The following is a 25,887-nucleotide window of genomic DNA, read 5'->3' on the forward strand; positions in this document are numbered from 1 at the left end:
TTTCCACTTGTTGAAACAGTTCTGGTACGCTTCTTTTGTAATGTCCTCCAGCTCCTTCGTCGCATTTGCCTTATAATCTCGGGAATCGTCTCATATCTTCTTCCTTTGAAGGGTCTTTTGAGTTTGGGGAACAAGAAAAAATCGTAAGGAGCAAGGTCAGGTGAGTAGGGGGTGGGGTGGGGAAGAACAGTGATCGAGTGTTTGGCCAAAAACTCACGAGTTCTGGGGGCTGAATTTCGCAGCAACGCAGTGCATCTTCAATTTTTCGGTCAAAATCTCGTAACAAGATCCAACTGATATCCTACACTCTTCAGCAAGCTCTCTGACAGTCAGACGTCGATTTGCCCGCACCAGAGTGTTGATTTTGTCGACGTGTGGGTCGTCAGTTGACGTGGAAGGACGTCCAGGACGCTCATCATCTTCAATGGACTATCGACCATCCTTGAAACGTTCATGTTACTTGAAACATGCCGTACGATTCATAATAACATCACCGTAAGCCGTGTTAAGCATAGCAAAAGTTTCAGTTGCAGATTTTCCAAGTTTAACACAAAATTTCACAGCAAGTCGTTGCTCCTTCAGGTCATTCATTCTGAAATGCGCCAAACAAAAAAATCGCACTTCACTTAAAACCGCGTAGCTAATACACAAATGAAGATATCTGCAATCGGGAAATGGCGTCGTAATCAGCTGATCTGTGCAAACCTAGCGACACCAAGCGGATTCCCCTGGAACCAACTGGAGCCGCGCAATTCAAACAGTCCGCGTATTTTTTGAACAGCCCTCGTATATCTTATGTCTAAACTCTCTTCAAGAAGTTTTATAACAGAATATATATATATTTGTCACGAACGTTTTTAAGACATCATCTCCGTTGTGTTAATGTTATCAAAGTTATATTTAATAGCTTTGATACTAAGTGATCATTTTGTATTCTGATAAATATTATTTTTTATGCCTCGTTTTACGTCAGATTTAGCAGACTAAACCCAATAATGAAATGAAAACATTGAGGAACCCACTAGTGAATTAACGGCAAGTCTGAAGGCTTATAAAATTAAAAACCGGGTTCGATACACCTGATAGGCAAGCACCGCTAGCCCATTAAGTCAAATTTGTGTTTAATAACAAACATACAAGCCTGTAGAGTTTGTTTGTTTGTTTTTAGATTTTTACGCAAAGCTACACGAGGGCTATCTGCGCTAGCCGTGGCTAATTGAGTAGTGTAAGACTAGAGAGAAGGCAGCTAGTCATCACCACCCACCGCCAATTCTTGGGCTACTCTTTCACCAACAACTAGTGGGATTGACCGTACCATTATAACGCCCCCACGGCTGAAAGGGCGAGCATGTTTGGCGCGACGAGGATTCGAACCCGCGATTCTCAGATTATGAGTCGAACGCCTTAACGCACCTGGCTATGCCGGGACAGCCAGTAGAGGTACAGTTATAAGACACGACAACATAGAATTCTTGGCAATATCTGTTTTTTTTTTTCCAAAGCTTTAGATTAAACATTACATGGTTGACTCACCCGTACATAATAAATAAATATATTAAGTATATATGTGTATAGATAGAAAGCTATATGAAGATCCATAGATGATATAGTCCAATGAGGTATCAGTCTCCATCTGGTATTTGTCTTACATTGCATATATATACATCTTACGGTTAGTTTACTCCAGGAACTGCAGTCATGAACAACATTATTTAGATCCAGAGACGCGGGTAATTTTTAAAGGTCTAAAAATTACTCATTCTGAGTTAACTGTACCTTGTTGACTTGGCGTTCTTTTCATTGTGGCCATTTAGAAACTTTTCTGCTCATAAACATGATATGTTCGATAGAATCTATGAATAAGTTTATCCTGGAACGACTGTTACGCTAATTAATCTGACTGAAGTTGGGTCTAAAAGCATTACGAACTAATGACAGTTTTGAATCTAATACGAATATGTATGTATGCATGGATGTATGTTTTCAAATATTTTGCATCTTTTGAACTTTTTCTGCCTAGTTTGTGCTACTGTTACCACAGGATTCAGTTACGACTGACTCTGAAAATGACAACATGTGAGAAGGATTATAGGTGTTAACTTCTCAAACAGTTGTCTTGCTTGTTAATTGAGTTAATGGTGTTTTTTTTAACAGTATTCAAAAATATGAATCATATATTTTGGGTCTCTCGAACATGTTTTCTGTTTCACGTTGACCAATATTAGATGGTTTGTTTTGCGAATGAATGAAAATGACATGTGCCTAGCGTTTGATGGTACCTTTCCTTAGAACCATTTGTTTCAGTTAAATGCAAGTTTTATTGTTTCATATCAATACATACGTCTGCGGACTTTCAACGCTAGAAACCGGTTTTCGATAACAATGGTTGGTAGCACAAATATCCTATTGTGTAGCTTTAGGCTGAAACTAAAACAAACCTATCAATAAATTGGTAATTAAAACTTTTCAAGAGGTAATGGAAGAAAATTATCGTATTCTTGAGTGGTCTTATAGTGAAATAGCACAAAAAACAAATACATAATATAGCCAGATATTAGTATCAGTGTAATATTTATTGTTTTGAAAACAGAATATAATAATTAATTCTATATTCCGCGATTCAGTAACGTATAAAAATTCTGCCCAATTTTTAAAACTTTTTTGTTTGAACGTTGGATCCCATCTTTCTACTGTACATAATATAGGTAGCTGAACCATTTTGTCTTTAGGATTGAGACATTTAAGGATAGTTGTATAATTGATGGCTAACTTAATTTTATAAGATTGTTAAATACCTATCTTATACTTAACTGGACAATTATGTATATAGTACATTTGTAGATGACACGTATAAGGCGATAGAAAGTTCGCCCCCATGTTTCTTTTCCAGTAGTGCTCTTTACCCACATAATACAACCTGGAACCTATTTTATACAATCACGTATAGCCTTGAGTCGTAGCCTTGCTCTAAGTATGTTTAGTGATGGAGACGTGTCATGTGATATACCCTGCGGGTGTATTTATGAGGGCTTATAGATAAATAGTTGAGATTGTTTGTTCTGATTGAGATCTTAAATTTGGTCATTTTTTTATTTCTCATCGTTTAAATTCACAGCGTATTTTTAACTGAAAGTCTCAGTCGCCGGTTGAAATTTTAAATAGCGTTAAAATGTTTTGAAAATTTTAGCATTAAGCAAACGTCAAGTTAATACATTGTTTTACTTTAGGTAAGTTCACTGTTTGCTGGTTTAAGACAGGATCATTCATAATGGTTATCTTCTAATTCAGATAAGTCTTTAATGATATCATAATTATTGGGGTTTAATACAGAGAATCTTTTATAATAAAATATATTAAATGCCATGGAATATTTATATTTTTCTATATTTTAAGGGGCCCGGCATGGCCAAGCGTGTTAAGGCGTGCGACTCGTAATCTTAGGGGCGCGGGTTCGCATCCCCGTCGCGCCAAACATGCTCGCCCTTTCAGTCGTGGGTGCGTTATAATGTGACGGTCAATCCCACTATTCGTTGGTAAAAAGAGTAGCCCAAGAGTTGGCAGTGGGTGGTGATGACTAGCTCCCTTCCCTCTAGTCTTACGCTGCTAAATTAGGGACGGCTAGCACAGATAGCCCTCGAGTAGCTTTGTGCGAAATTCAAAAACAAACAAACAAAAACAATATTTTAAGGTTCTCTTCAGAACTGGCCAGGAGGTTAAAGCACTCGACTTGCAATCCGAATGATACGGGTTCAATCCCCCTCACACCAAACATGCTCGCCCTTAAAACCTTGGGGGCGTTATAGTGTGAAGATCAATCCCACTATTCATTAGTAAAGAGTAGCCCAAAAGTTGGCGGTCGGTGGTGATGACAAGCTACCTTCTCTCCAGCCTTACACTGCTAAATTAGGGACGACGAGCGTAGATAACACCCGAGTAGCTTGCGCGAAATTCAAAAACAAACAAACAAACCTTCAGAACTATATTTGTATCACATGTTGCAAGTATTCTAAGCGTACAATGCGTGTACTAGCTGTGATAAGCGTTTTGTATGAGCATTCTTCCACAAAAGGTGGCTTAGTATTGTAATAGAGATGAAAGCAGTTTATTTTTGATTTGCTTTTCTAGACCTAAATTGATCATATTTCATTATGCTTGCAATCTTTTGGTACGAATTACTGTACTGTTGTATTAGATCACGAGATTCACAGTGGTCTCAATTTATCACCACGAAACAGTGGATTATCTTCCTTTGATATTTGAGGACTTAAACAATATAGATTGTGGGAAGAAACTTTCGCTAAACACAGTGTATTTTTTCTTTATTTTTTTGTGTACTTAAACAATATAGATTGTGGGAAGAAACGTTCGGCAAACACAGTGTATTTTTCTTCAATTTTTTGTGTGCTTAAGAAATGTATTGGCGCGTGTTCAATTATACATTACTTCCTGTATAAGGAATACATAGTAGAAAAACACGAACATCTAGAAAATAGACTCGGAGGGTTTTTAATATCTTATAAAGTTTAGGAACAACTTGATGTTTATGCTAAATATATTAATATTCAATAATGCGCATATCATATGAGAACATTCATTTTATGATAATCTTGATACAAAACAATATTATGTGTCGTGTACCAAATAAAAGCATAACCAGAAGAAGAAATAGTCATGGAAATATGCTAAAATTATAAAAGTGTTAAAAAAATTATCTTGTCACTATTATATCTGTTCTATACCAGCAGGTTTGATGAACCCCGATATCAGGGCGAACGGCCTTGTTGGCATTGGATTTGACAAGTGTTGTGTGTTTGACATTTTGTTACATATTTTTCGTTATTTTAACTCATAAAATATTCGAATAAAGGTTATGCTACAATGGAAACATTGTAAGAATGGATAAATGTGTATAAATGAAAATAAATTGTTTTGTTAATGGGAACTATGGAAGTAACAGTGTAAATTAGCTGTGTAAAAACAGCCTGTGTATTAATTATTTCATGTATTTCGAACAACATGAAACTTTACTAAGAATTGTGAGGTTTAATAATGGTACTGATTAAGTTCTAGTGTACTGTTATGATAATGTTTTCATTCCAAATTAATTATACTCTAAATCTTCTAAAATTAGGGCTGTCTTTGGATATGATTAAAAGCAAACAATACTTGTAATCGTGACGTCAACCTAAGAACAATTGGCATGACCAACACTGACCTTATATGAGCTTTATATGCCATATGTACCAGGCCACCTGTCACAGTAGTGTTTCGGGTGTTCCATCGAGGATCCGTACACAACAGCTCAACAAACTTTCTCTGAATAAGATTGCTTGTTGAAACACCTGAGTGAACATCTGTTCTGCACGAGGTTCAGTGAGCAAACCCAAGAGGGTAGTAAACCACCATATTTTTATAGATTTATCAGGCTTAATATAGAAATTTGAAGGACGTGTATTACAGAATAATTCAAAGTTATGAACTAAGGATGCAGCGTTTTTATTACACGCAGTTTTCAGAATAATATCATAAGACATACCTACCTGTTTTGGACAGAATATTATAGTTTAACGGCAGTTCTAAGAATATATAAAGCATGTACTTCTGAATATTATTCGAAGATAGTAATCTATATTCACAATTAGCAAATAATTGTTACTTTAAAATACGTAAAGATATATTTTCCACAGCTAAGTATTTAGAACTGGTTAGGAGGTATGGTTCTAATTGTGTTTAAGAGTTATACGATTATCATCACTGAAAATTATGTGTATAACAAATCAACCAAGAAGAACTTCAGGTTTGGTTTGTTTTTTTCAATTTCGAGCTAAGCTACACGAGGGCTATCTGCGCTAGCCGTTACTAATTTAGCAGTGTAAAACTAGAAGGAAGGCAGCTAGTTATCATCACCCATCGCCAACTCTTGGGCTACTCTTTTACTGACGAATAGTGGGATTGACCATCACATTATATCGCCCTCTCGGCTGAAATACATGAGTGTGTTTGGTGTGACGGAGATTCGAACACGCGACTCTCATATTATGACTCGAGTGCCTTAACCATCTGGCCATACCTGGCCAGAACCACAGGAATGGGTATATCTAAAGTTGTGTATATGAAATATAAAACAAATTCGGGTAATGACCAACTACTAACAACTGTAATTTAAACATCTTAACAAATGGTATATTTCTAGCATTGGCTAACAAATAAATCTGTAACGTATATTCAGAAGACAAGAGAATAAGATACTAATTTGGTAAGCTTTACACATGTAAAGAAGCGCTTTAATGATAGAGTAAAATGAAAACTAGCTTATTCCCTAAATATATATATATATATAAAACAGATACATTTTTAAGAAGTGAAGATTCTCTTATCTACTCTGTTTTCCCTAGAGTGTATTATTACCCTAATATAAACGTCATTTCATTTTATGTTATACGAGTTTTCTGCGGAATGGTTTAGAACGCTAATATTTTGGGTTGAATTTCACTCGATGGGTACAGCGTTGATAACCTGCTGTCTATTGTTAACAGCAAACAACAGCTATTATATTAATTTTAAGATCATTTTAATATTAATTAATTTTGATACTGTAGATAACACGTAGAAGACCCATAAATACAATTGTTTTTATTTGATATAACTACAAACATGACATATTTTCACAGATTACATTGAACTGTTGATTCTCAATTTATTGACCTCGTATTTATAGGTAAGGAAGAAACAGACAAACAATTGTAAATATATAACCGTAATTTATATACATAAGTATTCATAAGTTTTAATATCAATGCAGTAATATGAAATATGACAAACGATTATTCTGAGAGATCTGGCCTATTCCAACAATTTGTCTTTTCATTGCAAATTTCATAGCAAATCCTTACAGAGCAGCGACGTCTGTTCATAAACACGTGTGTGGAGCTCTGTTGTATTGTCTAGTGGGGAACTTCAATTCCTAATTACTAAAGTAACTTGTACCCACAAAATATCTAATTTTTTTATTGAAAATCTCGTTTTTATGACGGATAGGAAACTGTGTGAGGACCAAAAGTCTTATCCATACATCATTAAGGAAAAAAAGAGCAGTTTTAAAGCGGTTCACCGATCTGACTGATTAGCCCTAAGTTACGCTGATCAGAACAAAGAAACAAAAACCTGTGTAAACCATAAATAAATAATTGTGTAAAATATATTTATGAATAACTTATAGAATCAATCGTAGTATTTTTTAAACAAGTGTTGAAAAATTATCATTTGCTTTTTATAGAATGAAAATAGATTTAAAAATGGTTGACATTTAGGTGATTAACCATTTGTCGAGAAATTATTGTTCACAGAAGTAAACAACCTGCCCAGTGGAAAACATTAGTGTTTATTAATCGCCATATATATTGGTTCCATCCCCGTGGTGGACACATTACAGACTACTATTGTGCAATCAGAAGCTATGTTTAATTTAATATCCAGTTGAATAATATTTAGTGAAAATATAATGGAACACTTGATTAAAACAAAAAAGTAACGTATGTTACTTTGCCATAGAAAGACAAAACTAACTAGATTAAAGGTGTAATTAAAGGTGAATTATGAGCGAAATTATCGTGCAGAGCAGCATTCAGGGTTAAAAAAAAAAGACTTTCATTGAGGGTTTAAAGCTGTTTATAAATGTTTCAATTGTTTATATACATCTAAACAGTTACGTGCATTAAACAGCAAAAGACTTGTACAGTTTTCGTTTTACATAATTATTATATCTCTAAAATACCTCAATTCTTTTCCATTTTAATTAAATGGTCCTTCATCGTCTTCTTGTGTGTTTTTTGTGTTGGATCAAGGCGACACATGTTGAGCACGCCTAACTGACTAGATGACAAAGTAATGTTATATATTTGTAGCTGGGCATGGCCCTGTAGCTGACGATCCAAATCGTGAATCCAATGACTGAGGGTCAAATCGCATTATTTGATTATATTAGTCTAATAATTGTCGTGAGTACCTTTGACTGCCTGTCTTTCCTCTAGTCAAGCACTTCAAACCTATAAAGATTGCTAGTGTGTATATTCCTTGTGTAACCTTGGCCGAATATCCGGAACAAAACAAATGGCAAAAAAATAGTTGGTAGACAAACAAAAATATATGTTAGAAGAAGAATAACAGTGTAAAGCATATGAGCAAAGGTTTGTCTTATGGGAAATGCTACGTTCAGTAGAGAAGAATTGTCTCATATGTGTATAATTCATCATGTCATTTATTCCTCATAAGAGCGTCTGTGAAACCTTCCACAGCTGGTAGCCTTCCACAGAATACTGGCAGCTGCAGAAGCCTTTTCTCAAATATTGCTAATTCTAAGTGTTGTTGCCAAGGCTTCGCGACATGTAGAGACCCAGAACTTTAACGTGTAACCAGCAAAATCATTATACTTTTCCTTACGCAGCTTACTATGTACAGAGAGAGACACCTACCAGTTTTCATTAAATATTTAACTGAAGTCAGCAAACAAACAAAAATATTGGTCAAGTGACAGACAGGAAGACATACAGATATTTCCCGTAGTACACAATAAATGTAAATACCACTAAGTTATTACTTTAGCTCAAACAGTCACATATTAATATAATGAATATTAAATAAACTCAAATTTAACACCAAATTCCGATGAATGGATAATTGTACGTACCAAATAATTGATGTATTATTTAGTCAAATAGATAAATAAGGTATACAACCAGATGAGGTTCTGTATGTTTGTTGTTAAGCTCAAAGCACAGCCTAGAAGAAGTATCGAAACCCGAATTTTTGCGCTATGTACAGGATGACTAATAAAGAAACGTCTTATACGTTGAAGACTAAATCAGAAGACAATCGCATGTTATGATATTTAAGCACAGATATGAAAGATAATAAACACTAGACATTTCAATTAAAATCTGAAAGAGTGAAATACATTATGCGAAGTTATTTTATAAGTATAGACTACTCTTTATGTTCGATTGTATTGTTCAATACCGTGAACAATACAGCTTGTTTATATTGTTACCGTAGTTTTGTATTCTGAAACGCCAGGTATTTCTAAGTACTCTAAAATTCATTGTAATTTCATCAAGTATGAACTGATAAAAACAAAGATAAAACGTAATATATATATATATATATATATATATATATATATATACATGTGTATATATCAAAGTAAGTGTTTATAAACTCTTATACTTTGTTTTAACGTTTATTGAATTTCGACAAAGTGTTAGAAATTATTTTAAATATGTCGTAATAAATAATACAATTGGAATGCATCACATAAATAGGTGCATATTATCTGTTGAAAACAAGGCATCTACAGAGATCAAAACTAAATGTTAACCCGGTAAACAGTGTATCATAGTTCCGTCTTTATGTGAATGTATATGTTCTTTTGCAACTGTTCATATTTTTCAGTGTATGCGTTGTGTTTATACTGTTAATAACATTCCGTATGTGTGTGATGTGTCTAAACTATTAATATCATTCAGTGGATCTGTTGTATTTATTTTGTTGTTAGTTAATAACATTAAATGTATGTGATGTATTTATACCGTTAATATTATTCAGTATTTGTTGTGTTTATACCATTAATATCACTCAGTGTAAGTGTTGTTTTAATATTGTTAATATCATTCACACATATATTGTGTTTATACTGTTGATATTATTCAGTATTTGTTTTGTTTATACCGTTAATATCACTCAGTGCGAGTGTTTTATTTATATTGTTAATATCATTCACACATATGCTTTGTTTTACTGTTAATATTATTAACTATTTGTTTTGTTTAAACCGTTAATATCACTCAGTCTAAGTGTTTTATTTATATTGTTAATATCATTCACACATATGTTGTGTTTATATTGTTAATATTATTAAGTATTTGTTTTGTTTAAACCGTTAATATCACTCAGTCTAAGTGTTTTATTTATTTTGTTAATATCATTCATATATTCGTTGTGTTTATACTGTTAATATTATTCTACATTTTTGTTGCTGACGAAAAATAGGTCTTACTAGTAGATTGGTGGTCGATTAACTCTGTACATGGGAGATGTAAACATATAGATTTCTATAATAGTTTGTGTAGCAGATATAAAACGGTTTCACTGTGAACAAAACACTTCGTACGATATCCAGTAAAAAGAAACCGTTGTTATACATCATTAGTGATAAAGAGAAAAAATGTACTATATATAAAACAAAAGGTTAAAATTATAAATACATAAGTACAGCAGTAGAAGTAGCGAAGGATTTACTGACGAGGTGTAACTGATATCACTTTTTGAGTGTTTGACTTTTACTCTGTATTTATATCAGACATTTTGTTTGTTTTTAGCCCAGTACATTTTCAGTTACAAAACAAAGTTTCATTATGAAGTAATAAATCATTATTATAAAATTGATATTTTTTTTTTCTATGCGAAATAAAAATATTCTAATATTTAATGGCGTGCCTTTTTTTTTAATTTGTGCAACCAATATGGAATTAAAAAGTTTTAACATTTTGTACATGAATATTTTTTGTCAGGACGAACCACTTGGTTTTCAATTTGATGTTTTTACTTAAGTTGTTTTTAAGTACTCCTAGCAAAAATATAAAGATAATATTTTAACTCCTCACGAATTTGTCATATGTATAGTCTAGCCAACTATCTACGTCTTCGATTTGTATGATCCAATATCAGGATGAAAATAATATTTTGAAAACAATTTATGTATTTCAAATAAAACAGACAGTTGTTTGATGTCGAAAGTAAAATAACTGATTTAAAGGTCTAAATTAAACTTCCGTTTCTGAGCATAGCATACTATATAATAAGTAGATAATCGTTATCAGTATTGTGAAACTTTATTGCTAATTTAGCATGCATGCAAAGCAGAGTACGCTATGTAATATTACAACGTAAAAATATTCCGTGCTCATTTTGCGTTTAATCTATGTTATTATAACGAAATTTTGTCACTAACCTAGCAGAAGTACAAAGTACAGTACAGTGTGTAATATCTTATAGCACAAAAAAATATTCGCTTCGATACGTACTCAACTGTAATATCTTCCGTTTTTCTTCTTTTGAAGAAACTTAAGCCCTTTTGTGAGGGCCTCTTCCACACCTTTATATATCTTGATAAAAATGTATTTAACAATAGTTCCATATTTTATCTCTATTTTAGTTCTTCACGATTACTCGTGAAGTACTAGATATATTTGAAAATACATAAACAGTGTACTCATTAACTATTTACAGCAATTAAATATGCACGTGCATAAATAAATATCAGAATATGGTTTGTCTACAGTTTTGTGTAACCTTTCGCTTGCATGTATAACTGTTCTGATGTTTCATTTACTAAGATATTTATAAAGTTTGATATTTCACCAAGAAACGTTAAGTATTTTGGCAGAGAAAATAGATGACGTGTTCTAGTGTTTGAAAATAGTTGAATAATATTTCATTATTAGTTTCCTTAATGTGGACCTATATCTAGACATTTTCCAAATCTGTGGTCGTAGTTGTTGTTTAGTACATATGTGTTTAGAGAAGCTGGGTCTGGAAGGAATATTGATGTAGAGGCTAAAGCCTTTGGGTGATGAGAACATCCCCACGTGCAACCAATATTGGATTATTAGGTACTAATGATGAGAATGAATTCTTCCGACCAGCTGGTATCTTTATGTGTCGATAGTAGAATTTTTAAGGCTTCTGTAAGGTATTACAACTGAATTTTTGGTGGGTATCATATTTTTGGACAATACAGAAATATAAGAACACTGTGGAACTATATCATCGTTTGAACCATTCAAAACGAGCCCTACCCATTCTCAGTATAGTCCTATCATCTAAATGCAACGAATAGTAAAGAAATATTAAAAAGAATCTAGTTGTAAATGGAATTTGGCACCTAGTACAACCAAGGCATGCTGTAGCCTAGAGCATGGGAATTGAACCACGTGCTTGGAAAGTATAGAAGGTGTATATCTGCATTTATTTCGTTTCTGCTAGAGAAACCGTGCATATCTACGAGTGGAATTGTCTGTTTGATCTGTTTGTACATACGTGTGTTGTGGAAACGTGTTTATGTCTCTTTTTGTCACTCATAGTTCTCACCATTTTTTTGTATTTTTTTTATCTGTTGTACTAGTAAGCAAACATTATTTCAGATTATAAATAATGCATAGCTTCAACGGATATAACAAGACCACTATCTAGCACTCTTACTGACTTTTATAAAATCATATTCAACTTACATGTAGTTTATTTAGTACGATCATTTTGAAACTTGAAATGTGTTATGGTAGTTTGAACATAATAATTTTAGCACCCACACAGCGAAGCCTTTTCAGTTTTACGTTGTTACGAAATTACAACATTAATTCGTTAATAGTGCGTTTTATTGTAGTTACAAACAAAGCTACACAACGCGCTATCTATGCTCTGCGCACCACGGGTATCGAAACCCGGTTTCTAACGTTGTAAGTCCGCAGATATGCCGCAGTGCCACCGGAGCACTTCGTTAATAGAGACATGTTTATATTTTAGATATATTTTTTTATTCCCCTATCATGCCTTCTGTATTTTTGAATATCTTTCCTTTCTGCCAATTCTTACAACGATTTTAGAACTAGAAGAACCAAACTTGGGAGGCAGACTCGGGGTTGTTCTAGGTGTGTGTGTGTGTGTATATATCCTTATCTATACAGTGTAGCCCCATAGCAAGGGAGCTAAAATGCAGACAGAAAATCGCCTAGGCCCGATAGGTTCTAGAAGTGCGTTTAATGGGTCGCTGATCCAGAACCTGACATTGGATTTATTATTCCTCACGATTCTAGGAGCACCGTGTTTGAAACTATGTTTGTATCGAGACTTACAAGTTACCGGGACCAAACGTGACACACATGTTACGGTACCACGAACAAATGCACTACAGACGAAATTAGGATAGCGGAGGAGATGACAGGTAAATCTGCTGAGACAGCGGGTAAATCTACGTATTTACAACGCTTAAATCAGAGGTTCGATTCTCTTCGGTGGATGCAGCAGATAGCACGATATGGGTTTACTATAGGAAAACACACACACATGATTAGTACACTGCGGTCTATGTGAATTAAAGGGAAGCATTTGAGGGCTAGTTATCTCTAAAATTAAAACAGAAATATCGGGATATCCTATGTGAGTGAAACATCAGAAGTGGTGAAAAAGGCAGCCTGTTGGTACTACGGTATTTTCGTTTCTTCTGTAGCTTATGTGGGATTCGTTGCTCGGTGTAAGACACCGATAATACCATACGCAGAAACAGAAAATACTTATTTTTTATTTACAAATTTTTTATTACATTTAAGGCTTATGGAATGTAATGTCTTCCTTTTATCGTTCTTTCATTTTCTGGAAAGAATTGTTGATAGCATTGAAGAGAATCTATACAGCCACCACTGCGGTTTATCCACGTAAATGTTCCTTTGTATTGTACATTGTCCAAAATCATTGACCTGTAATAAAACATCGGAAGTCGCTTAGCCATCGGTGAATTGAATTCTTTCTAGAAGAAAATCAAAGATTAAATACTTGAAAGTTCTCTCTTATATATTGTATCTATTGGTGATTTGTCAGTTATGTATTTTGTTATATGTTTCCCACACTTTATTATATGGTGTGAAGAAAAGAAGAAAAACAGATTCGTGGAATCTTGAAGCTAATTTATCACAAGAAATAAAAAGAAAAGAGTATATGGGAAAGATACTCATTTTGTGAGGAAATCCTGAGTTGCATCTAAAATGTTTTCACAGATACATGTGGTACAAATCCATAGATAAAGCAGAACACACAAGATAATTGTTTAGACGACAAGCTTAGTGGCACTGTTCCGGAAAGTTTATCCATCTGCCGCTTTGTACGTTTATGATGTTACTTTATTTGTGAATTTTCATTATAAAAATAATCTACGTGTGTGTTTCTATCACTATAATTAACAAAGCCCAGAAGTTGGTTCTATTTGTTTTAATTATTGCAAATTCACATTAATACATATTTTTAATGCGGTGAAGACAAATGAAAAAGGAAAATGTAAAAGAGGTTTAGTGTTTTCAAAATATTTTATTAATTTTATCCCATTACCAAAATATTTCATTAATTTTATCCCATTACCAAAATAATTTTCATTGTGTTATTAATATTACCTAATGCTTTAACTAAGAGTTTTCCTCTTTGAAAATATTTCAACTGAAAAGCAGAAATTTTATCACAATTTGTTTATTTATTTCAACACTTAACCTCATTTCCTTGGAAAAAAAAGTTTATAAAAATATTAGATTGGTTTAGGGGAAAAACTACTCATATAAGACATTAATTATTTTAGCTTTAAAGTCAGTTTATATAGGCATGATTGAGATATTTCTCTTATTATCTATCCACAAAACATTAAATATCTGTTTGCATAATTACTCTAAAAAAAAGAGGCTTTTATTTCTGATTTTATTCGAATTTACGAAACGCAAAGTATTCTAGCCTAATTTAAAGTATATATATATATATATAAATTCTACCAGCTTTAATGAGTCTATCTTATTGATTACGCTTATGGAATAAAGTAATCACTAAACGAAATTAATTTCTTAACGTGCTATTATAATTTCTTTATATAGGCACTTTCCTTCGTTAATAATTTAGTTTGTTTCGTTTTGCGCATGCGTAAAATATGATCGATTATTTAATGCGCAATATACGTCTGAGTGTGCCATATCTTACAACACTTTATATATCTTAATTAATAATCAAAATCGATACATTCTTCTTGGGCGTTTTGTGTAAAGATCATATATGAACATATCAGAGGCTAGCCTAAATTATACTTCACAGTAAATAGTAGTACCTTTAATAAATAACAGAACGCAAAGCCCAGGGTAACCTGTTGACGATTTAATTCTTATAGTTAAAAAAAGAAAAGAAAGCGTTTTGTTTCTTACTGTTTTCAAGTTGATAAAGAGGAAATGACTGTGACATTTTTTGCGCTTAAATGGTAGTTTTATTATTTACTAGTAACGTACATTATTAGCACAGCTTTTAGTTTTTCTTAATAATCATTCAGAAACAACTAGTCACATAGTGGTTGTGTAAGACGTTAGGTAAAAACACCTTATTTAAGTTCAATCTTTATTGGTGAGAAAAATTAATTCAGTCTATTAAGCAAGTCATGCGACTATCAGATTGGTTTTTTTTTGTGTGTTTTTTCTGAGGCGTATTACCATGGGTAAAGAAAATCATTTTGAAAACACACTTTTAAGCATTTGCTAAGAAGAAAATGATTCTTCGAAAGCACCCAAGTTAAAACTGGCGAGAGAATGCTGTTCCAGAACTTTCGACTTATCGCTGATGAGAGAAAAGTAAAAGATGCTTTGAATGGTTTTAGATCTATCCTTGAAAAATAAGTTTGTTTGTGAAACTGGCAGGAAAACCATTGAAACAGAAATGACCCTCAAAATGTGTTCAAATTATCCTTGCAGTAGAATAAGCATTCGTAATAATTATTTTTCATGATACAAATAATAATACCTGGTATGTTCTGGACTCTTTGTTGAAGAGTATGTCTCCCGTAACAAGTAAAAGTCCTTCAGAAAACGTACCTTTGATGAAACAAATTAGATAAGAATTTTTTATACCATTTATTAACTTTTATATGAAATTTATGTAAAATTTAGATTCTGATAAAGTTTTCGTAAAAACATATTATTAAATTACTTAATATACATCTTCATCTTAACTGGAAAGGTTTAATAAGATATTTCATGTTGTTTTTTTTTTATTGGTGTTTCTTAAAGGTTGCCTGTTGCTCATAAATAAGTTTATTTATTATTAATTATAACTGTTATTGCTCAGTTTTTAACAGATCACTCGGTAGAACTTATTGCATGATTGAATACGCATTTCTGAACAATAGATATGTTGAAAGGAAAATTACCTCGAAAGGGATAATATGCAAGAAACTGATAGTACAGAAGAAAATATCTATTCAAAGATCACCCAGGACACATGATAAATATATATTTTAAGCTGGTCTTGAGCGAGAACACTGACAAACACAGCAATAGAGAAAAATATTATCATAAATATAATAATTTTACACTTCTTAGCCTTCAGGGCTTATCATATGACTCAAGTATATTTTTGTTTACAGAATAGTGTTTTGTATATGATAAATAATTTTTCTTTTTCAGAAATATCAGATCCTACAAATATGCCTGATTCTCCAGACAGTAACGTGAAAGTGTCGGCCTCTAGTGGAAATATAGCAGGAACACTAATAAATCACAAAGTCGTAGCTACACATGGTAATTATTGATGGCTGAATCCATATTACTTATTTCACTGAAATCTAATTTCTAAGTTCATAAAAAAAGCATATAATGCGATAAGTAGTTTATTACCGTTTCCAATAAAATAAACGTTTTTTTTTATTTTATTTCAAAAGTTGAAAGCACACACTGCATTATATTGCCAGGCATGACCAGGCGGGATAAGGCGTTCGACTCCTAATCTGAGAGTCGCAGGTTTGAATCCCGGTCGCACCAAACATGCTCGCCCTTTCAGCCTTGGGGGCATTATAATATGACAATCAATCACACTATTCGTTGGTAAAAGAGTAGCCCAAAAGTTGGCGGTGAGTGGTGATGACTAGCTGCATTCCCTCTAGTCTTTCACTGCTAAATTAGGGACGGCTAGCGCAGATAGCCCTCTAGAAGCTTTGCGCGAAATTCGAAAAACAAAACAAACAAACAAGCATTATATTGAAATGTACTCCAAAGTATTATAAAATCGGTTTCTTTTTTTCCAACGCTTATTTGAAAACGTAAAGGATAAAAATATTTTATACATTAAACGAGAAATTTTGAAATGTATATTGTATAAAATCAGGTACTTAGAAACATTTCATACTCGTTAAGACCATTTTAATTTCCAAAAAAAATATATATATAATTTATAAGAAATAAGACACGCGAATAAGTCTGCTCATTCCAAACTGACACAACAGATCCGTATTCTCTTAAGCATAGTTATTGCCATCTGGTGGAATAAAGTATAAACTAGGTTTTATTCAGGAGGATGAATGCTTGGACATATTAGCCGCAATATCAAACACTTGTAAACATAACAGCAATAGTTTATTTTGAAACGTAATAACCATTTGAAATATATAGAAAACTAATGCGTGGTTGATTTTCTATATTAATATAAACAAAATAGGTAAACTTTAGTGCATGATAAACTGAAAATAAAGTAGGGAAAAGTTAAATCTGTGTTTTGTGTGTGTGCATGCGTGTGTTTTTCTTATAGCAAAGCCACATCGAACAATCTGCTGTGTCCACCGAGGAGGATGGAACCCCTAATTTTAGCTTTGTAAATCAGTAGACTTACCGCTCTCCTCTCAGGGAACGGAAAAGTTAAGAATTTATTGCATTCAAATTTTTGTCGTTTCTACAGGGTGTTCGGAAAGTTACTGTGCAGCTTTGTCTGTTAATAAATATATAAGTGCACAGTGACTTTCGGAACACCCTGTAGAAAAGTGATTAATTTGTGAGGATTTCTGAAACCAAAACGAATTTTAAATAACTGTGAGTGTTAGTTATACTATTTCTGGATATTTCTGAAGCATTAAACTCGATGGGATAATTTTTTAGTTTTGTTTGTTTTTTTGAAATTCACACAAAGCTACTCGAGAGCTATCTGTGCTAGTCGTCCCCAATTTAGCAGTGTAAGACTAGAGGGAAGGCAGCTAATCATCACTACCTACCGCCAACTCTTGGGCTACTCTTTTACCAACGAATAGTGGGATTGACCGTCACAGCTGAAAGGGCGAGCATGTTTGGACGGGAAGGGGATGCGAACCAGCGACCCTCAGATTACGAATCGCACGCCTTAACACGCTTGGCCAACTATAATAGAGGTTTAAATATTTTCTTTTAAGTGTTAGGTTCATATTTTCACCAGTTTCTAAATACGTAAATACATTTTACTGGCAAATTGTAATTTGTAATATATTTTTTAAACATCTAACATGTTTAATTACTTGCTTTACTTTCAACTTTAAATGTGTATAGGCATGAACGGCAGTCACTCTCCTCACACCTCCACTGTAGGGGGGACCCCCTCTCCTCCAGTTGTAAGTCATGCTTCAAACTTTCCCATACCTTCAACTGCATCTATGACCAGTCAGGGAGATGGAAGTTCTTCTGGTGTCCGTCAGCTCTGCAAACTTAGACGTTTCCTTACCACTCTTCAGCAATTCGGCAGTGACATATCTCCTGATGTTGGGGAAAGAGTACATAATCTTATACTGGGACTTGTGGTAAGTATATACGTTATAATTATTTAATACCAGCATTCACTGTTACTCGTTTCTTTTAATTTTATTCTCTTTTACTGTGGATCAAAATCACTTTTCATTATAGTCATTTAACAGAATATTCTTTATATCAACCAAAAACTATGTTAACCTTATTCTCTGTAAAGTTCAGTTGGCCTAAAAGCTTCATAGGACTGAAACAAAAAGTTTGCTATTGAATAAGTTCTAATGTGTTTAAGCCATTTTAATGTATCTTATTGAATTTTAAGATCCAAGAGTTTATGCCTCTCAGATACAACCAAAATCTCTTTTCAAAATAAATTGTTACTTCATATAATGGGTTGTCTCTAATAATGATAAATATGTGCTGTAAAATGTCTTTCGAATTTCATACTGTACAGAAGGCAGCAATAGCTATTATATTGTAATGTTTACTTTCTAACACATGAAAATAATCTGTGACACTTAATAATATGTAGTCATTTATCGCATGGAATATAGATCATTGAGATCAAGAAAAACTAATTATATTTAAATCGTAATAAGTACTTACATTTATCTTTAGATCAGAAACCACTGAGTATGCAACGTTTATTTATCTGCTATAGTTCTAGATTTTAATGCACTCTATTGTTGATTTGATAGCAATGAACTTAAATAAGCAATGGTAAAATTACTTCAAACTCATATAGTATAGTGAAAACTGTATTAGTTATCAGTATTAACATATAGTATAGTGAAAACTGTATTAGTTATCAGTATTAACATATAGTATAGTGAAAACTGTATTAGTTATCAGTATTAACATATAGTATAGTGAAAACTGTATTAGTTATCAGTGTTAACATATAGTATAGTGAAAACTGTATTAGTTATCAGTATTAACATATAGTATAGTGAAAACTGTATTAGTTATCAGTATTAACATATAGTATAGTGAAAACTGTATTAGTTATCAGTATTAACATATAGTATAGTGAAAACTGTATTAGTTATCAGTATTAACATATAGTATAGTGAAAACTGTATTAGTTATCAGTGTTAACATATAGTATAGTGAAAACTGTATTAGTTATCAGTATTAACATATAGTATAGTGAAAACTGTATTAGTTATCAGTATTAACATATAGTATAGTGAAAACTGTATTAGTTATCAGTATTAACATATAGTATAGTGAAAACTGTATTAGTTATCAGTATTAACATATAGTATAGTGAAAACTGTATTAGTTATCAGTATTAACATATAGTATAGTGAAAACTGTATTAGTTATCAGTATTAACATATAGTATAGTGAAAACTGTATTAGTTATCAGTGTTAACATATAGTATAGTGAAAACTGTATTAGTTATCAGTATTAACATATAGTATAGTGAAAACTGTATTAGTTATCAGTGTTAACATATAGTATAGTGAAAACTGTATTAGTTATCAGTATTAACATATAGTATAGTGAAAACTGTATTAGTTATCAGTATTAACATATAGTATAGTGAAAACTGTATTAGTTATCAGTATTAACATATAGTATAGTGAAAACTGTATTAGTTATCAGTGTTAACATATAGTATAGTGAAAACTGTATTAGTTATCAGTGTTAACATATAGTATAGTGAAAACTGTATTAGTTATCAGTATTAACATATAGTATAGTGAAAACTGTATTAGTTATCAGTATTAACATATAGTATAGTGAAAACTGTATTAGTTATCAGTATTAACATATAGTATAGTGAAAACTGTATTAGTTATCAGTGTTAACATATAGTATAGTGAAAACTGTATTAGTTATCAGTGTTAACATATAGTATAGTGAAAACTGTATTAGTTATCAGTATTAACATATAGTATAGTGAAAACTGTATTAGTTATCAGTATTAACATATAGTATAGTGAAAACTGTATTAGTTATCAGTATTAACATATAGTATAGTGAAAACTGTATTAGTTATCAGTGTTAACATATAGTATAGTGAAAACTGTATTAGTTATCAGTGTTAACATATAGTATAGTGAAAACTGTATTAGTTATCAGTGTTAACATATAGTATAGTGAAAACTGTATTAGTTATCAGTATTAACATATAGTATAGTGAAAACTGTATTAGTTATCAGTATTAACATATAGTATAGTGAAAACTGTATTAGTTATCAGTATTAACATATAGTATAGTGAAAACTGTATTAGTTATCAGTATTAACATATAGTATAGTGAAAACTGTATTAGTTATCAGTATTAACATATAGTATAGTGAAAACTGTATTAGTTATCAGTGTTAACATATAGTATAGTGAAAACTGTATTAGTTATCAGTGTTAACATATAGTATAGTGAAAACTGTATTAGTTATCAGTATTAACATATAGTATAGTGAAAACTGTATTAGTTATCAGTATTAACATATAGTATAGTGAAAACTGTATTAGTTATCAGTATTAACATATAGTATAGTGAAAACTGTATTAGTTATCAGTATTAACATATAGTATAGTGAAAACTGTATTAGTTATCAGTATTAACATATAGTATAGTGAAAACTGTATTAGTTATCAGTATTAACATATAGTATAGTGAAAACTGTATTAGTTATCAGTATTAACATATAGTATAGTGAAAACTGTATTAGTTATCAGTATTAACATATAGTATAGTGAAAACTGTATTAGTTATCAGTATTAACATATAGTATAGTGTGAAAACTGTATTAGTTATCAGTATTAACATATAGTATAGTGAAAACTGTATTAGTTATCAGTATTAACATATAGTATAGTGAAAACTGTATTAGTTATCAGTATTAACATATAGTATAGTGAAAACTGTATTAGTTATCAGTATTAACATATAGTATAGTGAAAACTGTATTAGTTATCAGTATTAACATATAGTATAGTGAAAACTGTATTAGTTATCAGTATTAACATATAGTATAGTGAAAACTGTATTAGTTATCAGTATTAACATATAGTATAGTGAAAACTGTATTAGTTATCAGTATTAACATATAGTATAGTGAAAACTGTATTAGTTATCAGTATTAACATATAGTATAGTGAAAACTGTATTAGTTATCAGTATTAACATATAGTATAGTGAAAACTGTATTAGTTATCAGTATTAACATATAGTATAGTGAAAACTGTATTAGTTATCAGTATTAACATATAGTATAGTGAAAACTGTATTAGTTATCAGTATTAACATATAGTATAGTGAAAACTGTATTAGTTATCAGTATTAACATATAGTATAGTGAAAACTGTATTAGTTATCAGTATTAACATATAGTATAGTGAAAACTGTATTAGTTATCAGTATTAACATATAGTATAGTGAAAACTGTATTAGTTATCAGTATTAACATATAGTATAGTGAAAACTGTATTAGTTATCAGTATTAACATATAGTATAGTGAAAACTGTATTAGTTATCAGTATTAACATATAGTATAGTGAAAACTGTATTAGTTATCAGTATTAACATATAGTATAGTGAAAACTGTATTAGTTATCAGTATTAACATATAGTATAGTGAAAACTGTATTAGTTATCAGTATTAACATATAGTATAGTGAAAACTGTATTAGTTATCAGTATTAACATATAGTATAGTGAAAACTGTATTAGTTATCAGTATTAACATATAGTATAGTGAAAACTGTATTAGTTATCAGTATTAACATATAGTATAGTGAAAACTGTATTAGTTATCAGTATTAACATATAGTATAGTGAAAACTGTATTAGTTATCAGTATTAACATATAGTATAGTGAAAACTGTATTAGTTATCAGTATTAACATATAGTATAGTGAAAACTGTATTAGTTATCAGTATTAACATATAGTATAGTGAAAACTGTATTAGTTATCAGTGTTAACATATAGTATAGTGAAAACTGTATTAGTTATCAGTGTTAACATATAGTATAGTGAAAACTGTATTAGTTATCAGTATTAACATATAGTATAGTGAAAACTGTATTAGTTATCAGTATTAACATATAGTATAGTGAAAACTGTATTAGTTATCAGTATTAACATATAGTATAGTGAAAACTGTATTAGTTATCAGTGTTAACATATAGTATAGTAGTGAAAACTGTATTAGTTATCAGTGTTAACATATAGGTATAGTGAAAACTGTATTAGTTATCAGTGTTAACATATAGTATAGTGAAAACTGTATTAGTTATCAGTATTAACATATAGTATAGTGAAAACTGTATTAGTTATCAGTATTAACATATAGTATAGTGAAAACTGTATTAGTTATCAGTATTAACATATAGTATAGTGAAAACTGTATTAGTTATCAGTATTAACATATAGTATAGTGAAAACTGTATTAGTTATCAGTATTAACATATAGTATAGTGAAAACTGTATTAGTTATCAGTATTAACATATAGTATAGTGAAAACTGTATTAGTTATCAGTATTAACATATAGTATAGTGAAAACTGTATTAGTTATCAGTATTAACATATAGTATAGTGAAAACTGTATTAGTTATCAGTATTAACATATAGTATAGTGAAAACTGTATTAGTTATCAGTATTAACATATAGTATAGTGAAAACTGTATTAGTTATCAGTATTAACATATAGTATAGTGAAAACTGTATTAGTTATCAGTATTAACATATAGTATAGTGAAAACTGTATTAGTTATCAGTATTAACATATAGTATAGTGAAAACTGTATTAGTTATCAGTATTAACATATAGTATAGTGAAAACTGTATTAGTTATCAGTATTAACATATAGTATAGTGAAAACTGTATTAGTTATCAGTATTAACATATAGTATAGTGAAAACTGTATTAGTTATCAGTATTAACATATAGTATAGTGAAAACTGTATTAGTTATCAGTATTAACATATAGTATAGTGAAAACTGTATTAGTTATCAGTATTAACATATAGTATAGTGAAAACTGTATTAGTTATCAGTATTAACATATAGTATAGTGAAAACTGTATTAGTTATCAGTATTAACATATAGTATAGTGAAAACTGTATTAGTTATCAGTATTAATATAAAAAACAATAATTTTTTTTCTAAGTTCGTATTTTCATCATATAATTTTCAAACAATTTATATAGTTCCTCCATTGGAATTAGTATTTTCTAACATAAAACTTCAATGATTTCGTAGAATTCCTCAATTACAATAGAAGAATTTCACCAAAAGATTCAGGAAGTGACGAAATATCCTCTTCGTCCTTTTGTCATTCCTTTCCTTAAGGTAAATCCAAGACACATCTTACTGAGTTTCTATTTCGTAAGATATAGAATAATATACATGGTAATAATAACCACTTAATTTGAATCCCAGATTAATCTTATGCATTTATTTACATAAACAAACATTTCTTACAACCGCCGAAATCTTTGTAATTATAAATATATAATGACTACATCAACTTTATTGTTACTTCACGATTATATCGAGCGAAGTTATAACTTAAACTGGGATTTTATCCGTAAAACGCTTATATTCTTTTGAAATACATTTACTTCTACATCTGAATTCTTAAATACGAGATTTTTAAATTTATATGGTAATTAGAACTAATTAAAGCTTCTTCCTCATTACAATTAATTGCCAGAAAAAGTCATTAATCAGTGTGTAATATTAAAAAAAACTTGTTAAAGAACTTGGAAATAATTACTTTGATTTTTTTTAAATTTTTGAATTAACTAACTTTGTCATGTTTGTTTTGAAACGTATCTTTTAAAGAATGCAACTAAGAACTCTTAAAGAACTTTCTTTTTCTTATACTTGTCTTACGTGTTCGGCTTAATTTATATTAACTTATTCACTTTTATGAAAATCGTAAGGTCATAATTTTAGTTAATTTCCTGAAACTTCAATGTTTGGGTTCTGGTTTCAGTCCCACCTGCCATTGCTACAGACTGAACTCTTACAGTTTGCAAGACACGCCAGACAATCACCTCAACAGTACCTTCGGCAGCACGAACAGACACTACTTGATAGTTCAGTGCCTCCTAACGGTGAACCTTTAGAAATATTTCAAACGGAGGTAAAAGAAAATGGGAAGAGACGCAGTCCTTCGGATGGGTAAGATTATAAAAAGTGATAATAATTCAATTATCCCACTGAGATTAATAACACGAATAATTTCTCGTGGTAACTTTTATTTTCACTCTGTCCCTGCGAGGGATCGAACCCCTGATATTAACGATTTAAGTTCGTAAACTTACCGCTGACCAAGAGAGTGACGATATTGCGCATTCGTACAAGAAAACTCGTTTTAATAAAGGTACATGACTTGTTATTTGGGAGAAATTTTTGAGTCAATAATATTAAAATTCACATTGCATTTTTAAAGTTTGCACAGTAAAACATTTCATCCATTCTAAAAATCATCTAGTTTTTCTCAGAAAACTGTAATTAATGACTTTATAGTGAGCTTCATATGAAATGACTCACATTTTGTTTAGATATAGTGTACGAAAGCGTACAAAATATTTTTATTTAAGTAGCAGTCTTAGTTATTTTTGTTCAAATGTATTTATTTACCTCTTTTCACAGACGATCCAAAGACAATGATTACAGCGACAGAATGTCAGAAAGTCCACCATCAGCAAAACGACATCAACCTTTGCCCAGCCCCACAATGGGGTCCAGGTTAAGTCCTGGGGGAACAAAAAGTCATGTTCATCCAGGTTTGAATTTTCGGTTTGATGAGCCCGGACATATGTACAGAACAAGAGAGAGGGATCGATATGACCGATATGAACGTTTTGAGAGAGATTTCCATAGGCCTTACAATGGCAAGTTTCATTTATTTACAAATCAAATCACATTTAACGTGATTTCAACAAGTATTTAAAAGTATAAAACAATTTAGTAAAAACAACAAGAACAGTAATTTTGAGATGAGTACTATTTTTAAAAGAGCTTACAATTACTTTTCACATCACGAAATTTCGATAACGAAACCAGCTTTTCTTTTCACTGACGTATAGGCAAGACTTAAACTTTCAGTGAAACACGTTTTGTACAAAGACAGTTTGTATGTATCAGTTGAGAACTTTTGCTCACATATTACAAATACTGCACGAACTACAAACTTAGAACTCAGAACTATATAGCAATGGCACAGATGGAAAAAAGTATAACAAAGAAATAACCTCAGTTATGTTCATAAATAAGTTACTCATTTAAATATTTTTCATTCTCTTTATCAGGCACCTTACCCAGGGATTTTGTTGAAGATAGAGAGATGGAGGAAGAATGGAAGAACATTCATACGGTACGTTTGTTTGTCTGATACCACTGTTCAAGTTGTTACTCTGGAATTTTTTGACTGTCCACCCATGAATATTAAGTATTTATTTGCGCAATCTGTTGCTTTGTATTTCTTTATCACGAACCTCAAAAGTAATGAACCAAAGAAACACCAGGTGTTAGACGAGACTGATTCTTATACAATCATAACAGCTCGCGATGTTTTGAGCTTTGATTCAGGCA

At 31.3% G+C, this 25,887-nt stretch overlaps 1 protein-coding gene across 5 annotated transcripts in view; it reads left to right on the forward strand.

The window, feature by feature from the left end:
* Positions 1–25,887, forward strand: part of LOC143232112 (protein CBFA2T1-like) — a 44,602-nt gene that overhangs the window by 13,600 nt on the left and 5,115 nt on the right. For all 5 annotated transcript variants that reach the window (XM_076467192.1, XM_076467193.1, XM_076467196.1 and 2 more), the window contains exons 2-7: positions 16,248–16,361; positions 18,129–18,376; positions 23,545–23,634; positions 24,284–24,471; positions 24,946–25,187; positions 25,605–25,669. In XM_076467192.1, the coding sequence (XP_076323307.1) occupies positions 16,248–16,361; positions 18,129–18,376; positions 23,545–23,634; positions 24,284–24,471; positions 24,946–25,187; positions 25,605–25,669 (947 nt within the window). The remainder of the gene's footprint in view (positions 1–16,247; positions 16,362–18,128; positions 18,377–23,544; positions 23,635–24,283; positions 24,472–24,945; positions 25,188–25,604; positions 25,670–25,887) is intronic.

This window comes from Tachypleus tridentatus, chromosome 11 (genome assembly GCF_004210375.1).
Source record: "Tachypleus tridentatus isolate NWPU-2018 chromosome 11, ASM421037v1, whole genome shotgun sequence".
NCBI classification, from domain to species: domain Eukaryota; kingdom Metazoa; phylum Arthropoda; class Merostomata; order Xiphosura; family Limulidae; genus Tachypleus; species Tachypleus tridentatus.